The 25117-nt window shown below is 36.3% G+C and overlaps 1 protein-coding gene and 1 non-coding gene across 2 annotated transcripts; both read right to left on the reverse strand.

Moving 5' to 3' along the window:
• Positions 1-2338: 2338 nt before the first annotated feature.
• Positions 2339-6631, reverse strand: LOC111916778 (protein SRG1). Its single transcript, XM_023912438.2, has 4 exons — positions 6326-6631; positions 5999-6246; positions 2876-3200; positions 2339-2700 (listed from the first exon to the last, which is right to left on the reverse strand). The coding sequence occupies exons 1-4, from the start codon at positions 6629-6631 to the stop codon at positions 2458-2460; spliced, it is 1122 nt and encodes a 373-aa protein (XP_023768206.1). The 3' UTR covers positions 2339-2457.
• A 10520-nt stretch (positions 6632-17151) lies between these two features.
• On the reverse strand, positions 17152-17258 carry LOC111916811 (small nucleolar RNA R71). The gene has a single exon (XR_002858672.2). It is a non-coding gene; the product is annotated as a small nucleolar RNA R71 (small nucleolar RNA).
• Positions 17259-25117: the final 7859 nt, after the last annotated feature.

Raw genomic sequence — 25117 nt, forward strand, 5'->3', positions numbered from 1 at the left:
AATCCAATCTTGGACGTTAGGAGTGAGCCATGCATGAGTTATGAGCTCTTTAGCGAATGAAGTGGTGTATTTTGGATGATGATGACCTTTACAGCCATGCAAAGGCGTAAAGTCTTCGACTTTATGGATTAGGAGGATGTAGGGGGTCCAGATCTGTATTTTGAGCCAAGGTCTTAATTGATTAAGACCATAAGTGAGATAATAGGGAAACTGGGATGTAAGTTGAGCGTAAATCCCAATACGCGGGGCGTAGGGTTCAAGCAGCTCGATATCAGTGTAGTGGTCGAGTACGCCCAACGTAGGGATCTGGTACGCGCCGCGTACTCCTTACGGTTGACTTTTCTTGACTTTTAGGGTTTAGTCAACAAATGGACTTTTGGACCATTGGACGGGTAGAATGGTGTTTTACCCTTCTGAGAGAGAATAGGAAGGGATTAGTCTAGCCTTTGATATCCTTTACTAAGTAGAGATATTTCTGTATTTGATTAGGAAGAGGCTAGATTAGTGTTTTGAGTTCGAGATCATTCGAGTTACCCGAGGTGAGTCTTCTCACTATACATTACCTAGGGTGGTAACTATGTGTGGACCGGAAGGTCATACGTGTTTGTTTGAGATTATGTGTTTTGTGATTATGTATGCTATGTACTATTCTGACCAGACTGGAGGGTCCAACGATTTACGAGGCCAGGGGGTCCTCAATCATACCGGACCGGAGGGTCCAACGAGCTAGACCGGACCAGAGGGTCCAACGAGCTACGGGACTGGAGGGTTCCGCTGAGACACATTGACCAGAGGGTCGTACAGAGTATTGCCTCGAGTGGCAAATTGTTGTATGTGGTATTTTAGGGAACTCACTAAGCATTCGTGCTTACCGTGTTATGTGTTATGTGTTTCAGATACTTTCGAGGATCGCGGGAAGGCACCAGCGTGATTGTACACATCTGTTCGTGATGACATGAAGGATTCTGGGATTTGACTTATGATTGTGATTTTATGTTGACATTGAGACACTTATGATTTTCTTGAAAGAAACAATGGATGAATTTCATGTATTTTTAAAATGAAAAATTTGGTTGAAAAATTACGTTGTTACAGAAAAGGTCCAAAAGCTAAAACCCTAACTTATTATTCTATTAAGACATCATAACTCTTGCATGGAAGGGATAGAAGGACCAAGTTCAAATTTTTATGGTTCTTAGCACCTCAAAATGTCTGAAAGGACAACTCTTCTGGTTAGAGTAGACCATAATCATGAACACCAAGCTTATAGGACCAAGTATGAACACAAACTCGAGTCTAGCAAGATCTAAGCAAATAACTCGTCAAGTTTCAAACTTTAAAACTCAAAGGATGCTTGAGGGTGAAACACTTCTGGATCCAAGATGCCTTGAGCCTCCAAGATGATTCCACTTCCTTCTTCCTTCAAGAACACCAAAAATGCACTCTCAAACTCAAAAAGGCTCACACAACGGATTAATGTTTACTAGGGACAAATTGGGAGATGGAGGCTGATAAGGGAAAAGGTCTTGAGAAGATAATGATGCTTAAATAGGGTCCAAACCCTAAAAATTAGGGTTTGCTTCTTTGTTACGTACGTCCAGCGTACTCGTGAGTACACACAACATACTCACTTGAAGGCGCGTTTTCATTAAGTGAGCCATGGGACCGTTTTGCAACAAATTAAATACTCAGGGTAAAAAATGAGATTACCTGAACAAAGGGTGTTACACCTCGTCCCCGTAGTATATATAATATGATTTTCTCTCATATATTTTCCTAATACGCAACAAAAACATGTAAAACCTGCGGCAGAGCGCGGTCCCAATTACTAGTTACATACAATTAACATCTACATTTTTATCCAGCAAACGGTTTCCTAAAAATATGCAAATAACAGTTCATCAAAAGACCTTAAGAACTCAATTAACCCTACTAAAACTTGTATTTTGCAATTGTTGTGAAAACAAATCATATAAAACTGAAATTTATGGAAAAAATTAACACTTTTTGGCGAAATTAAAGATATTTTGGAAAATAATGTATTTATGTATAGCTGAAACAATAACTTGCCTAATTCGTTTATTTAAGAGCTATTATGTAGAACTCGAATATATACTTTTTCTAGTTTGCCTCAGTGAATTTAAAGATATTCGTTTTTTGATTTTACTCGTTGAACTCGATAACATGTTCCTCTTCCCTTTTGCCACTTCGGAGTACAACCTACATTTTATAACTCTCCCTAAGATTTGCTAAAAATTGGGGCCACTCGTAACTTTGGGCCCTAGGTGGTCGTCCAGGTCGACCTTCAAATATTTATAAATACAACCAAGTTTTAGAATGCAAATACATATTATTTTAGAGAAAAATAGTCGGGTATAGTTTAGCATGAATTGTCTTTAATATAGTAAAATAAGGTACACGGTATAATTAGAAAAATTATAGACATGTAAACATCAATCATATATAGTATTGCTCAACATTTGTTTTCCCTTTAAGTTCTCTCGAAAACACGTTCTTGATGTAATCAACAACGGTTATCCTCTTAAATCGTGGTGGTGTCTCAGAGTTGATGATGCTTGTTGCAGGACCTACATCCCCATCCAAGTTTGGGCTTAGAAATGTCGCGATGGATAGTCTCTCTTTCTGGGAGTTCACAACTACTCTATGCTCGATGCTTTTATAAGTTCCATTTGTTATAATCTGAAAATTCAATGTAGAATATGTTATTATCTATACCATTTTTCTTTAATTATCCATTCTTTACTACATATGGACTCATCATAATTATTTTCAACTCAAGCAAACAAATCATTTTGTTTGTTGTGGCAAAAATGCAAATGTTACATAAAAATGATGATTAAAAGGAAAATCTGACCTCCAAGATATCTCCAATATTAACAATGAAAGCATCGGAAAGTGGTTGAATGGGGATCCAAAGGCCATTATTTTTTATTTGGAGACCTTCTACTTGATTGAGTTGGAGGAGGAAGGTGATCCCAGCAGCATCTGAGTGAGGGGTAAGACCAATGACTTGTTCGGGTTCTGGACATGGTGGATAGCAGTTCATTCTCATCATTTGTATTCCATAGGCGAACAATACTTTCATCTCCTCTTCCTTAACGTTCAAAGCTTTTGCAATAAACACCAAGATTTCTAAGGCCACAATTTTAACTTGTTCTGAATACTCTTCTAGGGTATCTCTGTTTATATATAATAACATCATAAGCATTAATATGAATCGTCTCTTTTATATATATATATATATATATATATATATATATATATATATATATATATATATATATAGAGAGAGAGAGAGAGAGAGAGAGTTAGGTTCAAATGTTTTCACTATCTATTGTGTGCCCGTATGATTAATTCTGGACCAATCATTTTAGTTATTTTAAAAAAGTAATTAATGCATATTAAATGCTGAAGATGTAATGAATACCTATTATATCTTCAACATGTAATATGCATTAATTACTTTCTTAAAATAACTAAAATGATTGGTCCAGAATCATTCATACGGGCACACAATAGATAGTGAAAACAAAATAACCTAACCCTATATATATATATATATATATATATATATATATATATATATATATATATATATATATATATATATATATATATGCTATTTTTGAGTTAATAAAAAACAAAAAAAATGATGTAAAATTTTGTGATATTAAGAACTACTTTGTTGTATTAATAAAAACAACAGTAGCATATTATTTTATAAATAAACATTTTTAGCTATTCTAAGATAAACAACTACTTTTCTTTTAACAAATATTATATGCCATAAATATTTGAAATTAAATTGTTTCATTTATTATCTTCGTTGTTTTAAATGACAATACAGAAAAATTGAATTTTATTCTAAATATATATGTACAAGTGATGTGATCCTTTTAACAAATACTATATGCCATAAATATTTGAAATTAAATTGTTTCATTTATTATCTTCGTTGTTTTAAATGACAATACAGAAAAATTGAATTTTATTCTAAATATATATGTACAAGTGATGTGATCCTTTTTATTCGATCATGATAGTGTTTTGAATGATTACTAGAATCGTCTTTACCAATAGGCCTTTGGCCTAGCGGTAAGGAGTGACTCTTTCAAATGAGAGGTCATGGGTTCAAGTCTCACTAGGAGACATAGGTGATGTTTAGGATTAAATTAGGAGTATGATAGTTTGCCGTTTAAAAAAAAAAAAAAAAAAAAAAAAAAAAAAAAAAAAAAAAAAACTAGAATCGTCTTTGGTTATATTGTTGAATCAGTATTCTAGGTGCATGATTTTCATAAGTTGCATTCCAGTTCAAAAAGTTGTTATTATTATTAAATGCCTTAGATTGTTTTTTTTTTTTTTTTTTTTTTTTTTTTTTTTTTTTTTTTTTTTTTTTTTTGAAATAGACAAACTAACTAACCTACTAACCCATAATCTTTTATATGAAGAGTCATTCTTTACCATTAAGGGCGTGTTTGGCACGGAGCTTTTGGAAGCGTTTGAGAACTTCTAACTTTTAGCTTTTGACAAAACGCTCTAGTTTAAACAAAAAGATTCGTTTGGCAGTACGAGCGTTTAGCTTTTAGTTTTAACAAAACGCTCCGATTCTAAAAGCTACTTCATGTAGCTTTTAACAAAACGCTCCGGAGCTTTTGAAATCAATTTCCATAATTACCCTTAAAAATATATTTATATATTTTTTTATTTTTAATCAATTGTCCTTTTATGTAATTTTATATATTTCAAAAGCTTCCAGCTACTTTTGCCAAACATTCATTTAACAAATAAAAGTTACAGCTTCCCGCTACCAGCTACCAGCTACATGCTACCAGCTACCCGCTACCAACTAATCGCTACCCGCTTCCAGCTAACAGCTACTTTTGCCAAACACGCCCTAGGTCATTGGTTAGTTGGTTGTCTTAGATCGGTACTTTGTGATATCCTTATCTACTATAATAAATGAATGTTTTTTTTGTCACATGTCATTTTCTCCTTCCTTTGGACACATGACATTTTCTAACATTTTTAAATTTTTTATTTTCCACTTGTCATTTTATTATATTTTTTATTTTATTAAATTAAAATTCCACATTTAATATGTAAGGTAATATATATATATATATATATATATATATATATATATATATATATATATATATATAAGATATTTATTAGAAAGAGTTTATATATGTAATGTATCAAATACATTAAAGCCTGATTAATTTTAATAATTCAAAAGATTTCTCATTTTTCTTTTAAATTTAAACTTTTCAAATTGTTAGAATTTTATATTTAATTTTTTTAAAATAAACTCATGTAATACATGGGTCTCATACCTAGTCTAAAACAAAATTATGTTTGATAACTATATCTATTATATTAATAACACACTCTTTTATTAATTAATTAATTAATAATTTATATGTTGATTTTAAAAATACGTTACTTAAAACATAAACCCGTAATAATTTTCTGTATAATTTACCAATATATATAAATTGCATAATCTAATCAATTGACTTATGTATCAAACAAGGTACACGTTAAAGCAACTGATGCATATTATAACATTACAAACTAATCAACCAAACTACAACTCATATTAAATGAAAATGAAGACAAGTGGGTGGCATTTGTTTTGTTGTTTAGAATCATTATGTGTATGACTTTTGATAAATATGATGGAATGAGAACAAGTACAATCCATCTAAATTAAATTGTTGTTTAAATGTTTAATAAACTGAATTTGCTGGTTATGATTTTCAAATTCCTTCACGTTATTATTACTGAGAAATTATATATGTATAAGATTAATGACTGAACATTTTAACACAATACAAATGACATCACACTACTATATATATATATCACTAAATTAAGATAAGATATTCAACCAATTAAAAATAGTTATACGTATCAATCATATACTTTAATAAATGTACAATCAGGAGATGACCAAGGGAAGGAAGAAAATGACCTGAATGGAAGAGGTAGATTAGGAAACAAGTGCGGTTTTCTGAGATGGGAAGGGAGTGTAACCATGTAAAACATGTCACCCCAATCAAGCTTTTGTTCGTCTGAAACAACAAATGCTTGTCCAAATCCTTCAAGATCTCCACTCTTCTGCCAATACTTCTTTTTCTCCTCCAATGGTAACTCGAAGAATTCTTGTGTTTCTTTCTTTACTTTCTCTATTAATGAACAACTCACCTTATGATTTATCAACTGTAAAAAATCACTTATATAGTAAATAAATATCCTTATGTAGTTCAACTTAGTGTAATAGTAACAATATTACAATTACCTGAAAGAACCCCCAGTCTCTACAAGCAAGGTGTAGTTTTTCCAGTTCAGAATCAGTATTTGAGTTATGATCAGAAACAGAAAGTAGGTGCTCCATATCAATGATGGGTACTTGAGGTGAAGAAGATGATAATGGTGATGTAATTGGAGGGTCTTGATCATGGCGAATATATCGAGGTGGAACCTTCGTCAGTTGTTCCTTAACGAGTTCTTGTACACTAGGAACTAGAATAGAACCCCCAAAATCTGTTTCCTTTTGCTCCATCATATTCATATCCCTCCGATCCTCTTTCTCATGTTCATTCATTTTACATAATTTCTTATGCTATAAGACTATAACAATCTTTTATGTTGATCAATAGTTGCTTAAGAATTTTTATTAAATTGTTAATACTACCAAGTTACCCACTAGTAGTAGTAGGTGATATGGTATATTTAATATTTGGTTGAAGTCGACATATGGCACACAAATGATTTGTTTATAACAAACATTTGAATTTTTTATATTAAAATTGCTAGGCAAATTCGGCTAGATACCTTAAATTGTCACGGAATGATTTGTTTATAACAAACATTTGAATTTTTTACTTGCTAATTTATGCAAATGATCCTAGTAGCCAGAAATCCAGAATATAAAGTTCTTTTTTTTTTTTTTTTAACTTGTCACGGAATAAACACATTTAGTTATCTCCTCATGTATAGCTTAATTTAGTATAATCTAAATCACTGTTGATACTAATTGGTAGAACAAACAAGAAGATGATTTTACTTTTCTACTTATCATGTCAATGAACATAAATAATTGTTTTGAAAGTTTAAACAAATATAATGATGATTAATGGTAAGTAAGGGTGTAAACGAGTCAAGCTACTCATGAGCTATTCGAGATCGTCTCGTTGAAATCTCAACTTGAATCCGATTTTAAACGAACCTGAGCCGAGCTCGAGCTTAATATTAAGCTGAATTATTAAACGAGCTCGAGCTTGAGTCTATGTCATTAAGCTTGATTAGACGCGCGAGCCTATATATATATATATATATATATATATATATATATATATATATATATATATATATATATATATATAGATAGAGAGAGAGAGAGAGAGAGAGAGAGTTAGGTTCAAATGTTTTCACTATCTATTGTGTGCCTGTATAATTGATTCTGGACCAATCATTTTAGTTATTTTAAGAAAGTAATTAATACATATTAAATGTTGAAGATGTAATTAATACATACTGAAAATTCAACAGGAAAATATCAGACAGTCCGCAAAACAACCGGGAACCAACTCCCTACTAAATCCTAGGGGTTGTGACTTCCTTGCTACGCGTATGGGTCATGTGCTTTCAGTAGTACGGGCCCATACTACCTTCCACACCTACCCATATTTGTACCAAGTATCATCATAGCCCCTTAACACTATACATACACATGGAGGTCGCTCAACCTCACCCCTAGAAGAAGGCTAACTGCCTCGCAACTGACCTATCGGCCTCACACAACCACCCAACCATGAAATTTCCACCAACCATGTAGCACTAATGTGTGCTAACCATACATAACGATGGACCCTATAAACTTTCGAATATCCATTCCTACCATAAGCCCTAATCACTAAGAACATAACATAAGGCCAGATCAAACATTCTCAGGCTATAAGATGTTAATTATATACAGTTGTGATGCATACACAAGTAACTACAGTAATGATGTCAATCTCATATAAGGAAAACCCTAGGCTAGTAGTCATCATGTAATCAGGAAATTTTATCATGCAATCCCTGAAGATCCCTAGCCTAGCACTAGCATGTTGTTCTAACATATCACATAATCAAATAATTGTATGGTATTTTGGGGTCGACTTACTGGCTCCGGCTGATCGTACACCCTGTATCCTCCTTTACTTATTATGAGAAAACCCATTTTGAAATCATTTTGAAAATCTTTCCTTGATTTGAGATTGGATTCACACGAATGTTCCTCCAGTTCACTCAAACCAAGGCTCTGATACCAACTTGTAACACCCATAAAATTCAAGTCAAATTTAAACTTTTCAAGAACTTTTATAACCAATAGTTATTACAAATTTGTTTCCAAAATAGTTTATATCAGAGTTTTCCCAGAAATACATAACAAAATATGAGGAGTTGTACGATCACGCCTCTGCCCTGCCGCGATCCCCTGATATACCTGAAACAATAAACTGAAATTGTAAGTTCGAAAGCTTAGTGAGTTTCACCCAAAATACCTATACCCACAATAATACACATATAATCATGAACACGACATACTATGGGTCCAGTCAACCATCGGGTTGGAATACCCCAGGCCCTTAACCAACATGTTGAAATGCCAACATACTATGGGTCCAATCATCATCGGGATGGAATATCCCAGGCCCTCAACCAACAGGTTGGAATGCCCCGGTCTATTGGCCTTCGCACGAAACAGATAAACCTTAACCGCCAAACAAACATGCGCACATATAACAGATAATTACATAACAGTCTATAGATAACACTGATCTAAAAGATCATACCACATAGCACAATACCATCCTATCTACCAGGATACCAATCTAACAGCTCATACCACATATCATATAATATTATCCTACCCTCTAAGATACCGATCTAACACATCATACTAGCATAACATAACCAAATAAAAATCCAAAGGGGCTGGATTTGGTGCCTTAGACCCTTGAGTATAGTGAGAATAACTCACCTCGCAAATGTTGGCTCGAAAGATAAGCTCACATTCTCGGATCTCTGTCGAAAACTCCACCACCTATAATCACCATACAACCATGCTCATAAGTTCCCAAAATGCCTCCAAAAGTCCAAAAGTCAACCCATGGTCAAAGTCAAGGTCAACTATCCATGTTGACTTGAACTCGTCGAGTGCAACTAGACACTCACCGAGTTCCTTGCATAACTAACCCTCTCACCGAGTCACTCTACTAACTCCACAAGTCTACGATAATCTTCACCGGACTCGCCGAGTTGTTCATCCAACTCGTTGAGTTCATGAACATCTTCATATGACTCGTCAAGTTTGACCATGCGACTCACCGAGTCCCTTCAATCCTTCATCCATACAGGTGCTCTATAAGCCATGCAAAGGCTCCATATTGTAGATCTAAGCTCCTAGGGCATGTTTATCACATAAAGTTGCAAACTTTACGTGAATGCAAGATGATAATGCCCCAAAACAAGCTAAAGGATAGGCTTAAGGTAAGAGGATGGTCATAGCTTGACAAGGACTGAAACTATATGATAGGGAGGGGCTAAAGGAGTCCAGATCTAAGGTTGCATCCTCAGATCTTGACCTAAAACGGAGAACCACCATACAAAACCCTAAAAAAACCCAAACTCATAAATGAAGAGATCTAACTAAAAGATAGCCAAGGTAACAGCTTTTTACCTCCAAAATGATGCCAAGACAAAGAAGAATTTGAATCTACAACATCCCCTTGCTCCAACTTCTTGAACTCCAAGCTTTTTACTCCAAAAAACCCCTCTTCCAAGCTAAGAAGCACACAAATATAGAGAGAAAACACGAATTAGGGTTTCTAAACTCAAGGGAGGCTGTAAGAGAGACTAAGGGGAACAAGTGATCCTTAAATAAGGTGTAAAACCCTGAAAATTAGGGTTTCACCTTCCAGCTCCTACTCGTCGAGTCCCTTCTTGGAATCGGCGAGTAGGTCACTTAAACACGTGGACCAACCTGCTGCTACTCAACGAGTCGGGCAACCAACTCGTCGAGTAGACCTTGAATTAAAAGTTCTTATATTCATAAGAAATCAATACCTGGGAATCGCGACGTTACAATCTCATTTTACAAAATTCTATTTCCCGATTTCCCGATTTATGACGATTAAATTCAGACTTCTAATTGAACACATAAATTAGTCTGGGCTCGGCTAAACACTTCAGATGTCGACATTAAATCATTGAGGGGCCCAAAGACATCGCTTTTTCCTTTTAGGGCAAAAGGAATGAATAAACTTTGGCTTATATGCTTGCACTATTTACTCATCAAAATGTGTACTACAATACGTTTTATAACATCAAGTTACTGATGCGTTTACGTATTATCAACGCACAACTAACTTGTAAACAACAACTCATATATCCCTGTTTTAAGAATATAAGATATTATCATCTCAAAATTACTCGTGATAAAATCCATGAAGTAATTCTTTGAGCATGGGTTTATCCGTTACTTAAAATCCCCATTACTAAGTACTTATGAACATTGTAGCAAAACTATTGTTATTTCTAATCTCCATAGACAATCTACAATTCAATTCATGACAATCTTAATTTGCTACTTACTTCCAAAAGTATGATCGACTGTGAAATTTCGAATAATCAAATTATTCAGGAATTAAACATGCAAAGTGAAACACAATAATAACCTAATTAATTATGGTCTCAAAACTATTGAATATAAATAAAACTCTTATTATTTAATCACCATATTAATTAAGACTTTATTCATTGTATAATTTTTTGAGTAATCGCCTAACCAATTGAATTAAGCATCAATCATGCCATATCATGAACATACATACTATGCCACTCTTGTTGGATTTGGTGTCTAAGCTCATAACAACAATTGGGATGTACTTGACCCGATAGTAGCATGGTCCTTTTGGGTTGCCTTCACTAATGCAATTTGATATAATGGATTGTTGAGAATAAGTTTATTTATGGTTTATTAATATCTTACAAGTATAATATATTAATATGATATTATTTAATTAGTATTGGTCAAGAATTAATTTTATGGTCAAAAGAGACTAATTAAATATATGGTGATTGATTATGTAAATCAATGATTCTATTAGTGTGGGCTAATGATCCATGATTATTTATATGGGCTAAACCAATAAGTTAATCCATGGAGGTTAAACCCATGGAGCATAAGAATGTGAAAAGTCATGTGTAACACTATAAATAGAACCCCCCATGGACCAAAATCGATTGCCATATCTCTTTGAGATAAGTAAATTATTCTCTTAAGCCTCCTTTTGCATATTGGTGTTTGTGAACCATTAGAGGCATCACACTTGAGGTGCTCAAGCTTTCAAAGGTCAAGAAATCTACCTTACTCAAGAGGTAAGCATCCAAACTAAGTTTTTATTATATAGCTTCAATTGTATGCTAGCAAGGGTGAATGCTTTGGAAAAACAAAATGCATGTATAATTAGAGAAAACATAGATCCAAAGCATTTAGGGTTGCATGTGCATCATAGGAGTGTTATAGTGCTCAAAACCCAACAGTGGTATCAAATGTTACCACCTATAAAATGGAGGGTCGTTAGCCGAACGGGTAGGATAAGACATTAATTCTCCAACACTAAAAGTATAATGATAAATATAAAGTAACTAAACTTTTATTAAATTCCCAATCTTAGTTACTTTAGGAAAAAAGTGAAAATGGTGCTAATCCATGAAATTACACTTTGCACCTTGTTAAGTCGTTAGTGGAGCGCGCGTGGTTACCCGAAAAACTAATCTGGAACTGACAATGTGTGGAAAAGGATAGTTTGGTGTTAATCATAGATCAATGGAGCGTGTGTGGTTAACCGGCACATTGATTAGTTGATTTGTAACGTTGGGTGTACCAATTTAATTTGCATGGTTATTCACACCTTGTTTGTGATCCTCGGCATCCTAGTCACAAACTTGAAAGGGCACAATCGAGATTTAAACATGCCATTGAAAAGTTCAATGAATCTCAAGGATCTAGGAATTTCAAATCGAATTAAAACTTAATAATCTATTTCGTTTTTCATGGTGAAAATTGGTAAATCGTTATTTACCTACCTTCAAATATTTTACAATTGCATTACGGAATCCCTCTTCGCAATTGTAGAATATTGTGTTGGGTCCTAGCCTTAATATTTCATATTGGGTGTAATATTAAGGATAATCATCTAACCTAAACTTTGTTCTTCTTCTTTTTCAGATGTCTACCCCAAACAATGCTTCAACACCAATTCCTTCAGGCTCTTTCTCCCTCATGAACCTATGTGGGAGGGTCATTTTCGATGGATCGAACTTCAATGACTGGATTCATAACATCATAATGGCTATTGGCTATGAGGACAAAGAATATGTCCTAAATAAAGAGCTTAAGGAGATTGATGTAATGACTACCACTCCTGAACAAATCGCTGAACACACTACTCATGAGAGGGATGCGACAAAGGTGTCATGTCTTATGATCGCTACCATAACTACTGAGCTGCAGAAGTCCTATGAGGACTACTATCCTTATAAAATGTATCATGATTTGATGGAAAGATACCATCAAAGTGCTCGGCATGTGAAGTATGAGATCATTGCCTCCATGATCACAACCAAAATGAAGCATGGGGAACCCATCACTGCCCACTTGCAGAAGATACAGAGATTCGTAGACCGCTTGCTTAAATTGAATGTCAATTTTGATGAAGAGTTGGCCATAGATATTATTCTACACTCTTTACCTTCTTGTTATAATCAGTTTTGTATGACCTATCATATTAACAAGAGGAGTTCACTCTTAGCAAGCTTCAAGGCCTTCTAAGGACTGCAAAAAGCAACCTGAAAGGCAAGTCGGTTGTGTCTACTCCTACTACTACTTCTTCTGCCCCTGTTTTGGCAATTGGACATGGGAAGGGGAAGAAGAGGAAGGCTCCCTCCAAGAGACGCAAGGGAAAGTATCTTGATGGATCCTCTTCTAGTGAGACCAAAGCTGGTTCTGCTAATCCCTCTTCCAATCCGAAAGATGTTGACTGCTTCCATTGTCATGAAAAAGGACACTGGAAACGAAGTTGCCCCAAGTACTTGCAGGACATAAAGGATGGGAAGATCAAACCCTCCTTTGCAGGTATTTACACTATTCAATCTAATAACTCATCACATGCTAATTTTTGGGTGCTTGATACAGGTTGTGGATTTCACATTTTTTCTGATTTGCAGAGACTAAAAAGAAGTAGGGATGTGAAACACAGGAAGATAAACTTAATCATGGGAAATAGGAAAATGTCTCATGTGACCAGGATTGGAGTTTATTCTTTATTGCTTAGTAATGGTTTAAATTTAGATTTGAATAATTGTTGTTACTCGGTCGGTATGGCGAGAAATATTATTTCCTTTCATAGTTTGTACAAACAAGGATTTACATTTTCTTTCATTAATGAAATTGGTACTATTAATGCTTATTATAATGGTGTATTTTATTTTGAAGCGTTACCTTGCAATGGTGTATATGAAAACTGTGAATGTTGTAGATAACCTAGGATATAATGTGTTACACATTGATTCTTCCAATGATTTGGATAAGGCATGCTTGTGGCATTGTCGTCTTGGACATGTCAACAAGAAGCACATAGCCCAAATCCAAAAGGATGGAGTTTTGGAGTCATTCGACTTGAAGTCGGATGACACTTGCGAATCTTGTTTACTTGGAAAGATGACCAAGTCACCCTTCACCGGTACTTGTGAGAGGGGTGAAGGTATGTTGGATCTCATACACACTGATGTGTGTGGACCATTCAAAACCGCCACAAGGGATGCTAACCGCTTCTATGTGACTTTTACTAATGATTACAATAGATATGTCTATATCTACTTAATCAAGCATAAGTCAAAAACCTTTGAAAAGTTCAAAGAGTTTAAGCAAGAAGTGGAGAATCAATTGGGCAGGAAGATAAAGATGTTGCGATCTGATCGTGGAGGAAAGTATCTTTGTCACACCCCAAAACCAAGAACGTCAGAAACGTTCTGGGGCGGAGGACGTCATGTACAGTATCACAACAATGTAAAGTAGTAAACAAGCAACAACATCATCCATTGCATTAATAATAGAATTATTATACAAGTGTGTTCTGTCAAATTTTGATAAACACTAAAGCATAAATCAAAATGAAAGATGAGTCTTCAACGAGCTCCATCTTCCCTAATCCTTGCATCGGTACCTGTCTATGATGACCTGAGGATACAAGTAATTTTGAAAGCGAGTATCAGCTTTGAAGCTGGTGAGATCATAAGTATTTTAGTGTCTTAATTTGTATGTAAGAATTTGTAAGTTTATGAACGGTAAGTATGGAAAATGTATATGAATTGTAAGTATTGAAAATGTATATGAATTGTAAATGTAAAATATTTGTAAAACAACTGTAAACGTTTGAAAAACCCTAGAAATCCCTATGATTTCTACTATCATATGAAGGTGTCTTCTACCAAGACTTAACTGCTCTGAATGTACATTTCTTGTAAAAGTGTGTAATTTTCCAAGTGTAACTATCATTAACAAAATATAGTTTTTACATTTAATGCTTAAGTGAAAAGATCACTAAATATATGTAAAGGGAAAATTTGTGTAGTACTGTAGTGTAGTGCTGTAAGAACTACTGTTGTACTAACTACCTTAAACCGGATTTATATTAAGGCATCATGTGATTAATTGCACCATGCTATTGACTGGTAACAACGACATAAGTATGGTCGAAAAAAAAAGGAATGATATTTGGCACCCGCAGACCTGCAGGTCCGGCTGTAGCTAGCAGAAAGGTGTAGGATAGTGATATTGCCATATTTACACTTATTTTTAGGCAGTATTTAAGTACATTTTTATTAATAAATTTATAATATGTTTAGAATAATGATACTTATGAGTTTAAATTGTTATTTTCAGTCAATACAAAGGATTTTCGAAGAAAGGGACCAAAGGTGACAAAATGGGGAACATGGGAGGCTTGGAAGACAAGAAAATAATAAATTCACGATAAGAGCTAAATTCACGACGTGGCGATGAAGCCCACGACGTGGCACGGGTGTTCCAGAAGATAAGCATCGCGACGCGGAGGATTTCCTTGAAGGATACGGATTGCTTGAAGCCCACGACATGGCGAAACCTGGCCACGACGTGGCGCGAGTTTTTAAGAATTATATAAGTTCTCCTGATTATTACGAAAAGAGGGACTTTTGGCAGAAGAAAAAGAGTTCCAGGAGACGAATAAGAACGAAAGAAAGGTTCTGGAAGAGGGTTTTCAACACAAAAAGAAGTAAAGGTTTATTTTTAGAACATGTCTTTCATTAGTTTTAGCTGTGTTAGTTTAATTACTATGATGAGCAGCTGAATCTAGCTACTCTTGTTTAGCTAGATGAAGCTTTGAACTTATGAATAGTTATATGATTATGGATTAAGCTTAGTTGGTGAAAATTTGCTTGTGTTTGATTTGTATGACCTAGCATGTTAATATTTGTTTATCTAATTGCTTAATTACATGTTCTGTGTAGCTTAGTGACCGTTAAACTGCATGAACCTGTTTACCTAATAATTTAGTGAACATTGAATTGTTAGAGCTAGGATTGACCAATCTTAGTTAATAATTAGAATAAATAAAGTTTAGCTGTGCTAGAGAACGAGAATTGTGATCGTAATTGCGTTTACACAACAAATCTTATATAGCATATTTACAACTATAATTAGTTATGTGTTTAATTATGTGTGAACATACATGGTTTGACATGAATTAGTTAAATATTGGTAAGATAGAACTAAATTACTAATATAATTAAAAACCAACTAAGTAATCCGTAATTGTTAGCTAGCCATAAGGGAGAAGTGGATTCAATCTAAACAAGAGTGTGTGTTTTTACTTATTGAATTGGATTTAAGTTCATCTGATCTTGTAAAATCAGATAAAACCCTTTATTAAATTTGTTAATAAATTAGGTTAATTTAATAGTAAGTAAATTAATTAGAACACCGTTCCCTGTGATCGACACCCGACTTACCCAAGCTATACTGTAATCTGACTAGGTACACTGCCTATAAGTGCATAGATAGTTAAGTTTGTTAGGTTATAAATATTAAAATTAGTGGGTACTTTTGTGCACATCAAGTTTTTGGCGCCGTTGCCGGGGAACGGCTTAGTTTTTAGTTTATTTATTTGCATTAAATTAATCGATCCTTCTTGTGGAGTCACAGCCACAAAAAGTTAAGTTTTCAGCAAAATAATTTTTTTTTGTTAATCACAGAGTCCACGACGTGGCAACATACTTGCCACGACGTGGACAGGCAAAATTTAAAAAAAAAATTCAGTTGGTAGTTAGTTTTTCTTATTTTAGTTCAGTTTTACGTTTTAGTTTAGCAAGTTGCAGGAGTTCATGACCAGAAGCTCAAACACACACTTGGTGCCACCACTGGAAGACCCCGAATCTGCACTTCACAAGAAAAAGACGCCCTTGCAAGAATTGAAGTCAGCCTTTTCTAGGAAGTCGAGAAAGAAGACAGGAGAGTCCAGTTCATCAACGAAGCACAAGAGCAATCTTGAGCATTTGGATCACACACCCGTGCAAACCGAGTCCGAAAGCGATACCGAGCCAGAATTTGAAGAACACACAAGTGAACCCGAGAACGAGCCAAGGAACAAGATGGCAGCGATTGAAGAAATGTCCATGGGAGCATACAAGAAGCGGATCCGAGAAGATATGGGTCCTGGGTTAGTCCAACCCGCAATTCCTGCCACTGCCACATTCGAGCTGAAGGGACACATATTGACAGCACTGAAGGACATCCCATTTTTCGGGAAGGATCATGAGGATGCTTTTAAGCATCTAGACGAAGTCAACGACATTGCGGATTACTTCAATGTCCCAAATGTCACCAGAAATACAGTCTTGCTTAGGATGCTTCCCATCACTTTCAAAGGAGCTGCTAAGGAGTGGTTAAAAGCACTCCCACCAGGTACAATCACCACTTGGGCTCAAATGCGTGAGCAATTCCTGGACCAGTTCTGCCCGCCATCCAAGATAGCCAAACTCAAGAAGGCGATAGCCAACTTTGAGCAACAACCGGGGGAGTCACTATATGAAGCATGGGAGCGGTACAAGGGCTTACTCAGAAATTGCCCTCAACATGACCTAAATGTGCAGCAAGAGATGTCAATCTTTTATGATGGGGTCAATGTAATGACAAGACAACTCCTTGGTTCTCAAGGACCGTTGACAAAGAAAAATCCAAGGGAGGTCAAGGAGCTCATCGAAGAATTCGCGAAACACTCCCGTGAATACCATAACCCGAGGCAAGACGGAAGTAAAGGCGGTGGAGGGGCCCAAACTGAAGAAATTGCAGCTGTCATGGCCATGCTAAATAACATGGATCGCCGGATAACACAAATGGACCAGTCGATACATGCCATAAGAGTGGGGTGCGAGCGATGCAGTGGTCCACACTTGACCAAGGACTGCAATATGGATGAGTTTGGGAACAGAAAAGCTCAAGTGTGCTACTCTAGTGGGGATAAGTTTGATGACGACTGGAGGAAACCAAAGAAGGAGTGGCTGCCATATGAAGAGTATAAAAAGCAAAAAGAAGAGAAGTATAGGCAGACAGGTCGAGGCTTTTACCAAAAGGAGCAGCCACCAATCGAGAAGAAACCCGACCTAGAGACCATTTTGATGAAGTTTATGGAGGCTTCGGAAAAGAGACATGATGCCACGGATTCCGCTATCATGGAACAACAAACATTGATAAAGAACCAACAAGCCTCCATCCATAACCTTGAAGTACAATTTGGTCAACTAGCCACTTTAGTTCATGAAAAATTGTCCCCGAAGAATCCCGAAGTAAAAGCCTAATCTCACGTAATGGCCATCGATACTGAAGAAGATACAATATCCGAGTTCCTGGAGGCGTTGGAAGAAGAACCGCAGCAGCCCAAGAAATCAAGGATCGAAAATGGAGAAAATGCTGAACCAGACTCGCCACAACGTGGCACGCCTCTGGCCACGACGTGGCGCAAGTCTGAGCAAAAATCTTTTGAGCCTATTCCAGATTATCATCCACCTATGCCATTTCCCACCCGTGCAACACTTAGTCAACTGGAGAAGGAACATTTAGAGTTTGTGAAGCATGTGAAAGAGATTCCAATTAATACTCCCTTTGTTGAGTCCTTATCCAAAGCTTCCGAGAACCAGAAATTACTGCAAGACTTGATAGATACGCGAAGGCAATTAAAGAAACAGTCTACAGTGATTCTAAGTGAGCAAATTTCAAAAGTTGTGTTGGGAGAAACACCAGAAAAGATGGGGGATCCTGGACGCCTCACTCTTCCATGCGAGTTTGGGAATAAAATGAAGGTTAATGCATTAGCCGATACCGGAGCTAGCATTAATCTAATGCCTTTTTCATTTTATCAAAAATTGGATATTCAGAAGATGAAGGCTACAAAAATGAAGATTCACATGGCGAACCGTTCGGTGACACAACCCCGAGGCATAGTGGAGGATATTTTGGTGAAAATTGGAAAATTTGTTTTTCCAATAAATTTTGTAGTCTTGGACATGAAAGAAGACACGGATGTTCCGATGATCCTTGGTCGGCCATTGCTTAACACTGCTGGTGCCCTGGTTGATATCCGCGAGTCCAAGCTCACTTTGAGGGTTGGGGATGAACAAGAAGTCTTTGAGATAAGAAATGACTTTCAAGAAGATAAAGAAGAGGTGTTCACGATTAATGAGGAGAATGAACTATAAGAGTTGTAAAAGCTTATGGAAGAAGAGATAAAGGCAGTTCATCAAGACAAGAGGACAAAACCAAGGGCATCTATTCCGTATTTGATTGAGGTCATAGCTTACAAGAACCCGCCTTCTTGGGTGAGCAAAGAGGACGAGGAAATTACAAGTGATGAAGAGGAAGTCACTTCAAAAGTAACAAGGCCGGTGGTGAAAGAAGAGGGGAACGCTATGGAGTGCAAGGAACACACAAATGGCACAAAACGCAAGCATGAAGAAGATGGAAAAACTAAAAAGGAAAATTCAAAGAAGGCGTATAAAAGAAGGGTTCAAGCTTATAAACGGCAGTTCAAGGAACAAAAGATCCTGGTGGTAGACTCTTCCGAAGAGGCAACGTAGAAGGCGCGGAGTCTAGCTCAAGACTCCAAGAAAAAAAAAAGCGCTTCTCGGGAGGCAACCCAAGTTTGGTTTGCAATTTTTTATAATTTTCTTTTCTTTTCTTTATTGTTAATTAGGAAAGACATCAATTCATCAACTAAAAACCGATAATAAGTAGAGAAATAGCTGTAGGGAACTTTAAATAATGCATGATATGCAAAAAAATTAGTTAATATGATGAATATTATTAAAATTTGGCATCTGACAGTTTCCACGACGTGGGCATAGCCAGCCACGTCGTGGGTTGAAATATAATGCGCGATCTTAAGAAATTTAAGGTCCACGACGTGGGCATAGCCTGCCACGTCGTGGCCTTTAAAAATCAGGGGGGACCAATCGATTAAAACCCTTTGACCGAGAAACCCCTTATCCCCCACTTGGAGACTGCCGCACTCACGGGAACATCACAACCCTACTGCCAATTTCTTATTATACTTCCAAATTCCTTGCAAGATCTTGCTAATTACTCCATTTGGTATGTGTTTTACTCATTATTTTGCAATTACTTCTTCCAATTTCAAGTTTTCGTGATTAGGGTTTGAATGATTCACGAAATTGGTTGAATCTAGTGTCCGATTTTAGATTGCATGTTATTTAAAAGTCCATAGGAACAAACCCCAAGAACTATTTTTGTGGAAATCGCATGTAAACAGGACCGATTCAGAGTCTGGGTTCGATGCGACCCACGACGTGGCGCAGCCTGGCCACGTCGTGACTTCTGGCAGACCATTTTTTTTTATATTTTAATGTGTTATTTGCTTGCTGCTTTGCTTTGCTTTTGTTTGCAGAATGGGACCACGACGAGCTGTCCAGTAGGAAGAGGACCCGATAGATGTAGCAAGCATACATCCTCTATACCAGTTTCCTCAAAACATTCCCCGACCGTTGCTAACAACCTACGAGAATCGGCTTGGATGGTTATACAATAGGGAGTTTGCAATAGCCCCAATTATTGATTGGGGATGGCTTGGTAGAGTGGGAATGGTAGTGGAGTTGGAACGTTATTGGTCGAAGACTTATGTTGGAGATCAATTTTCGTTCACTTGTCACGGGTGGAGGAATTTATTCGCCATTTAAGAACCCGTGTTCCGGGAATTGTCGGTAGAATTTTTCTCTACCGTTTGTTTTGAAGAGCGCACCCTTGATGTCACCTACAATAGGGCACTTGTGTTTCGTCTTGGAGGTGTATATCATGAGTGTAATCTTCGAGAGTTTGCTTGGCGTATGGGGCTCTATACGGAAGTGGAGACGCAATCTCCATTTTTTATTCCTTTCTTGCTTGGATGTGTGCGGGATTTTGCTCCGGGTACTTTGGATGTGCAGTTTTGGCGGGGCATTTCTAACCATGAGTACAACACTCGTGACTCGAGTGAGTCACAAATACGGAATCCTGTTTTCCGATTTTTGCACCGCCTTATCACGTTTTCAATCAATCACAAGCATCATGGTGATAAGGTCCCCTTCCAGAATCTATTTTATTTATGGACACTTATTATCCCGGGGGTTTGTTGTGATTTGCCTTATATGTTGGCAAGGTTTATGGGGAAGAAAGCGGCCAATTCTAGGCTTGGGAGCCCGATTACTGGGGGGCATTTGGTTACTCGCCTGGCTAGGTCATATCAAATTTTGACCCATGACTTTGTGAGGAATCTCACTCGATTCCCGGACACAGACTTGACCATTCAAGTCTTGGGTGTGATGCGAGCGGTGGTGAATATCGGGGGTCGTTTTGTTATACCACCGATCGATGACGAACAGGAGGAAGTGCAGCCGGGACAGTAGCCACCAACCAGGCCGAGGCGTCGGAATGTGCGGGCTAGAGGTGAGGTCGAACGAGAGCATGCTGCTTCGCAGGATGTGCAGGGAGTGCCCACCGACCCTTTTCAGAGTCGGGTGGGAACGTATTTGGATAATCTACGAGGTCATGCTATTTACCATACCCAGCTTACTGAGGGTATCTATTCACATTTGGGTGTGACCCGACCACCTTCTATGCCACCACAGTATCCCTATTTTCCGACATGGGAGGAGCTATGGCGTCCGCAAGATGATGGAGCAAGGCCAAGTGGAGCACAAGATCCAGATGATGATTGATTTTATTTCTTTTGTTTTGTTTTTGAGTAGTTTTTTTTATGTTAACTTTGGTGTGTGATGTAAAACTTTATTAAGACTATTATGTTACTTTATTTTTCTTTTGGGTTGATCTAGTTTTTCAGATTAGCGTTGGAATTCTAAGGAGCATAGAAGGTTAACTTTCGAGTCATGTTTGTCTAGTAAAAGAAGCTTAGAGTCGTGAGTCGGAACCACAATTCAAGATAAGTGTGGGGTCTATTAGGAGAGAGGTTATAGTTGGGAAATATATTTGCATAGAAGCGTCGGAAACCAGTTAGCCATTGGTCAAAGCTGCTAGAGTAAATAAAGCCAACCAGTCATTTTCTGCTGAGGTTCAGTTTCCACGACGTGGACTCCTTGTGCCACGTCGTGGCGCTCTTGCAAGTTATAGTAGTTTAGCTTTTTGGTGTTCGCGGTTTCAACCCATATCACGACGTGTCCAGATATATGCCACGACGTGATCCAGTTTATCATTGCCACATTTTTCCTTACAAATACCCACTTTGACGAATTGACGTTTCGAGTTCGGTTCGTGGTTTATTTACGTATTCAACCAGTTCTACACCGAGTTTCTATTTTTGGAAGTCCAATTGTACATTGTCCACGCTTTTGGAGATGCTCACGCCACTATCTCAGGGGAGTCTGTTCCTTTTTCTCCCTTTTCTTTAATTTTGATTTGTTTTTATATATACAATGAGGGCATTGTATGAAATAAGTGTGGGGTAGGGGTAGAAAAAGTAAATTGCTAGAAATTTTGAAAATTAAAATTAATTGAATCTAGTAGTAATAATTTGAGCTATAATTGCGAGTATTATGCGGGATGATCCGATGAAAGTTTAAATGTTTAGTTGAGCCAATACACGTTATAGTGCATTTGTGGCCTCCCTTATTTTAGTGAAATCATGGAACAAAAACACGACCTCGCTTAGTTTGAGGGATGCAATATGTTTAGCAGCCTAAACCTGAAATGTATCCAGGAAAATTATTATCATTAACCAATAAAGGTTGAGGTTGAGTGCCTCTGCTTAAGCATGTAGGTTTTGAGTGAAAAAAAAAGGTACATGTAAAAAAAAAAAAAGAGAGAGAGAAAGAATTACGGAAAGAAAAGTGTGAAGAATTTTGGAGCAAATAAAGTGAAGATCAAAAGATCAAAATTCTCAAGAAATTTAAAAAGTTAAAGATACCAGAAATCAAATCAAATAAGGTGGTAAATTCAAAGAAATCAAAGATCAAATTATCAAGAAAGTGAAGAATTCCAAAAGAGCTCCATAGTGGTATCGGAAAATTGTAATTCTAGTTTATGTACGCTTAGGTTGCTCAACTAAAAATACCTTGAGGTTGGGAGGTTTTCTGCGGATGGATTCGGAAGGTTGCATAAAATGAGCATTGTTCGGAAAAAGTGGGCGAGTGTTTATGAAGATTGTGAGTATTTAAAGTATGGGGGGGGGGTACTTTAGGAGAATTTTAGACACAAATGCATGCGTGGAGGTTTTGGCATAATGGTTGAACTAGAGTCGGATTGTTTTGTGTAGTTTTAGTAATTAAGAATTAAGTTTAAATTTGCTTGAGGGCAAGCAATGCCTAAGTGTGGGGTATTTTGATATTGCCATATTTACACTTATTTTTAGGCAGTATTTAAGTACATTTTTATTAATAAATTGATAATATGTTTAGAATAATGACACTTATGAGTTTAAATTGTTATTTTCAGTCAATACAAAGGATTTTCAAAGAAAGGGACCAAAGGTGACAAAATGGGGAACATGGGAGGCTTGGAAGACAAGAAAATAATAAATTCACGATAAGAGCTAAATTCACGACGTGGCGATGAAGCCCACGACGTGGCACGGGTGTTCCAGAAGATAAGCATCGCGACGCGGAGGATTTCCTTGAAGGATACGGATTGCTTGAAGCCCACGACGTGGCGAAACCTGGCCACGACGTGGCGCGAGTTTTTAAGGATTATATAAGTTCTCCTGATTATTACGAAAAGAAGGACTTTTGGCAGAAGAAAAAGAGTTCCAGGAGACGAATAAGAACGAAAGAAAGGTTCTGGAAGAGGGTTTTCAACACAAAAAGAAGTAAAGGTTTATTTTTAGAACATGTCTTTCATTAGTTTTAGTTGTGTTAGTTTAATTACTATGATGAGCAGCTGAATCTAGCTACTCTTGTTTAGCTAGATGAAGCTTTGAACTTATGGATAGTTATATGATTATGGATTAAGCTTAGTTGGTGAAAATTTGCTTGTGTTTGATTTGTATGACCTAGCATGTTAATATTTGTTTATCTAATTGCTTAATTACATGTTCTGTGTAGCTTAGTGACCGTTAAACTGCATGAACCTGTTTACCTAATAATTTAGTGAACATTGAATTGTTAGAGCTAGGATTGACCAATCTTAGTTAATAATTAGAATAAATAAAGTTTAGCTGTGCTAGAGAACGAGAATTGTGATCATAATTGCGTTTACACAACAAATCTTATATAGCATATTTACAACTATAATTAGTTCTGTGTTTAATTATGTGTGAACATACATGGTTTGACATGAATTAGTTAAATATTGGTAAGATAGAACTAAATTACTAATATAATTAAAAACCAACTAAGTAATCCGTAATTGTTAGCTAGCCATAAGGGAGAAATGGATTCAATCTAAACAAGAGTGTGTGTTTTTACTTATTGAATTGGATTTAAGTTCATCTGATCTTGTAAAATCAGATAAAACCCTTTATTAAATTTGTTAATAAATTAGGTTAATTTAATAGTAAGTAAATTAATTAGAACACCGTTCCCTGTGATCGACACCCGACTTACCCAAGCTATACTGTAATCTGACTAGGTACACTGCCTATAAGTGCATAGATAGTTAAGTTTGTTAGGTTATAAATATTAAAATTAGTGGGTACTTTTGTGCACATCAATAGTCAATCCAGTATAGATTTATACGCAAACTCACGCTCTCCCTCCAAGAGAATTCTGGCTACAACTCGGGCCATGACATTTAAGGCATGCTCTGATACGGTGGATCATAATTTTATTAACGTATTAATGTAAGTGTAATGTACGGAAAAGTTCTACGTGTGCTAGCTATAATGTGTGTTCTTTCTCTATCTAGCAAGTATAGTAATGTACTCGTTCTAGTATCGTTGTATATGTTCTTCTCTAGTATAGTTGTATATGTTCTTCTCTAGTATAGTTGTACATGTTCTCTTAGTAGTAAGTATAGACTCATGAATGAACTGACTCATAGTATGATATTGCGTTCTAGTAATAGTTCTAGTATCTTCCTAAACTACCCATATGGTAGTTTACTAGTAATCTAACTGGTACGTATGAACATGGATGTATACCCTTGCTACCCAAGGGCATAGGATGAACTGGAAGGGCCTTTATGACTATATATGTACATATGTTATATAACTAATATTTAAACGACCTTCGGACGAGTACCCGATATCCCACCAGACCACATCTCAAGCGCGAAAAGGAAATAGGGTGGATAGCCTTCCTAAGTCTTTTAAACATTTCTTATATAACTATACATATAGAGGCATGCAATTTATAGTCTAAAAGCATAAAATAAGATTTGTAAAACCTTTGAACATAAATATTTTCTAAGAAAAGATCGACTTGATGTCGATCTATAAAATGGTTTTAAAGGCATGGGTTTGATAAAGCAGTTTAGTATAAAGAATATTTGTTTGAAAACACAATT

This window comes from Lactuca sativa, chromosome 1, assembly GCF_002870075.4.
Source record: "Lactuca sativa cultivar Salinas chromosome 1, Lsat_Salinas_v11, whole genome shotgun sequence".
In the NCBI taxonomy this organism is placed as follows: domain Eukaryota; kingdom Viridiplantae; phylum Streptophyta; class Magnoliopsida; order Asterales; family Asteraceae; genus Lactuca; species Lactuca sativa.

What these genes read in the sequence shown, in the direction of transcription:
- LOC111916778 (XM_023912438.2), bottom strand. Translation starts at nt 6,631, where the DNA reads ATGAATGAACATGAGAAAGAGGATCGGAGGGATATGAATATGATGGAG. An exon ending in GAGACTGGGGGTTCTTTCAG is followed by an intron (nt 6,247 to 6,325) that starts GTAATTGTAATA and finishes GATTTTTTACAG; the next exon opens with TTGATAAATCATAAGGTGAG. An exon ending in AATCTACCTCTTCCATTCAG is followed by an intron (nt 3,201 to 5,998) that starts GTCATTTTCTTC and finishes ATATATAAACAG; the next exon opens with AGATACCCTAGAAGAGTATT.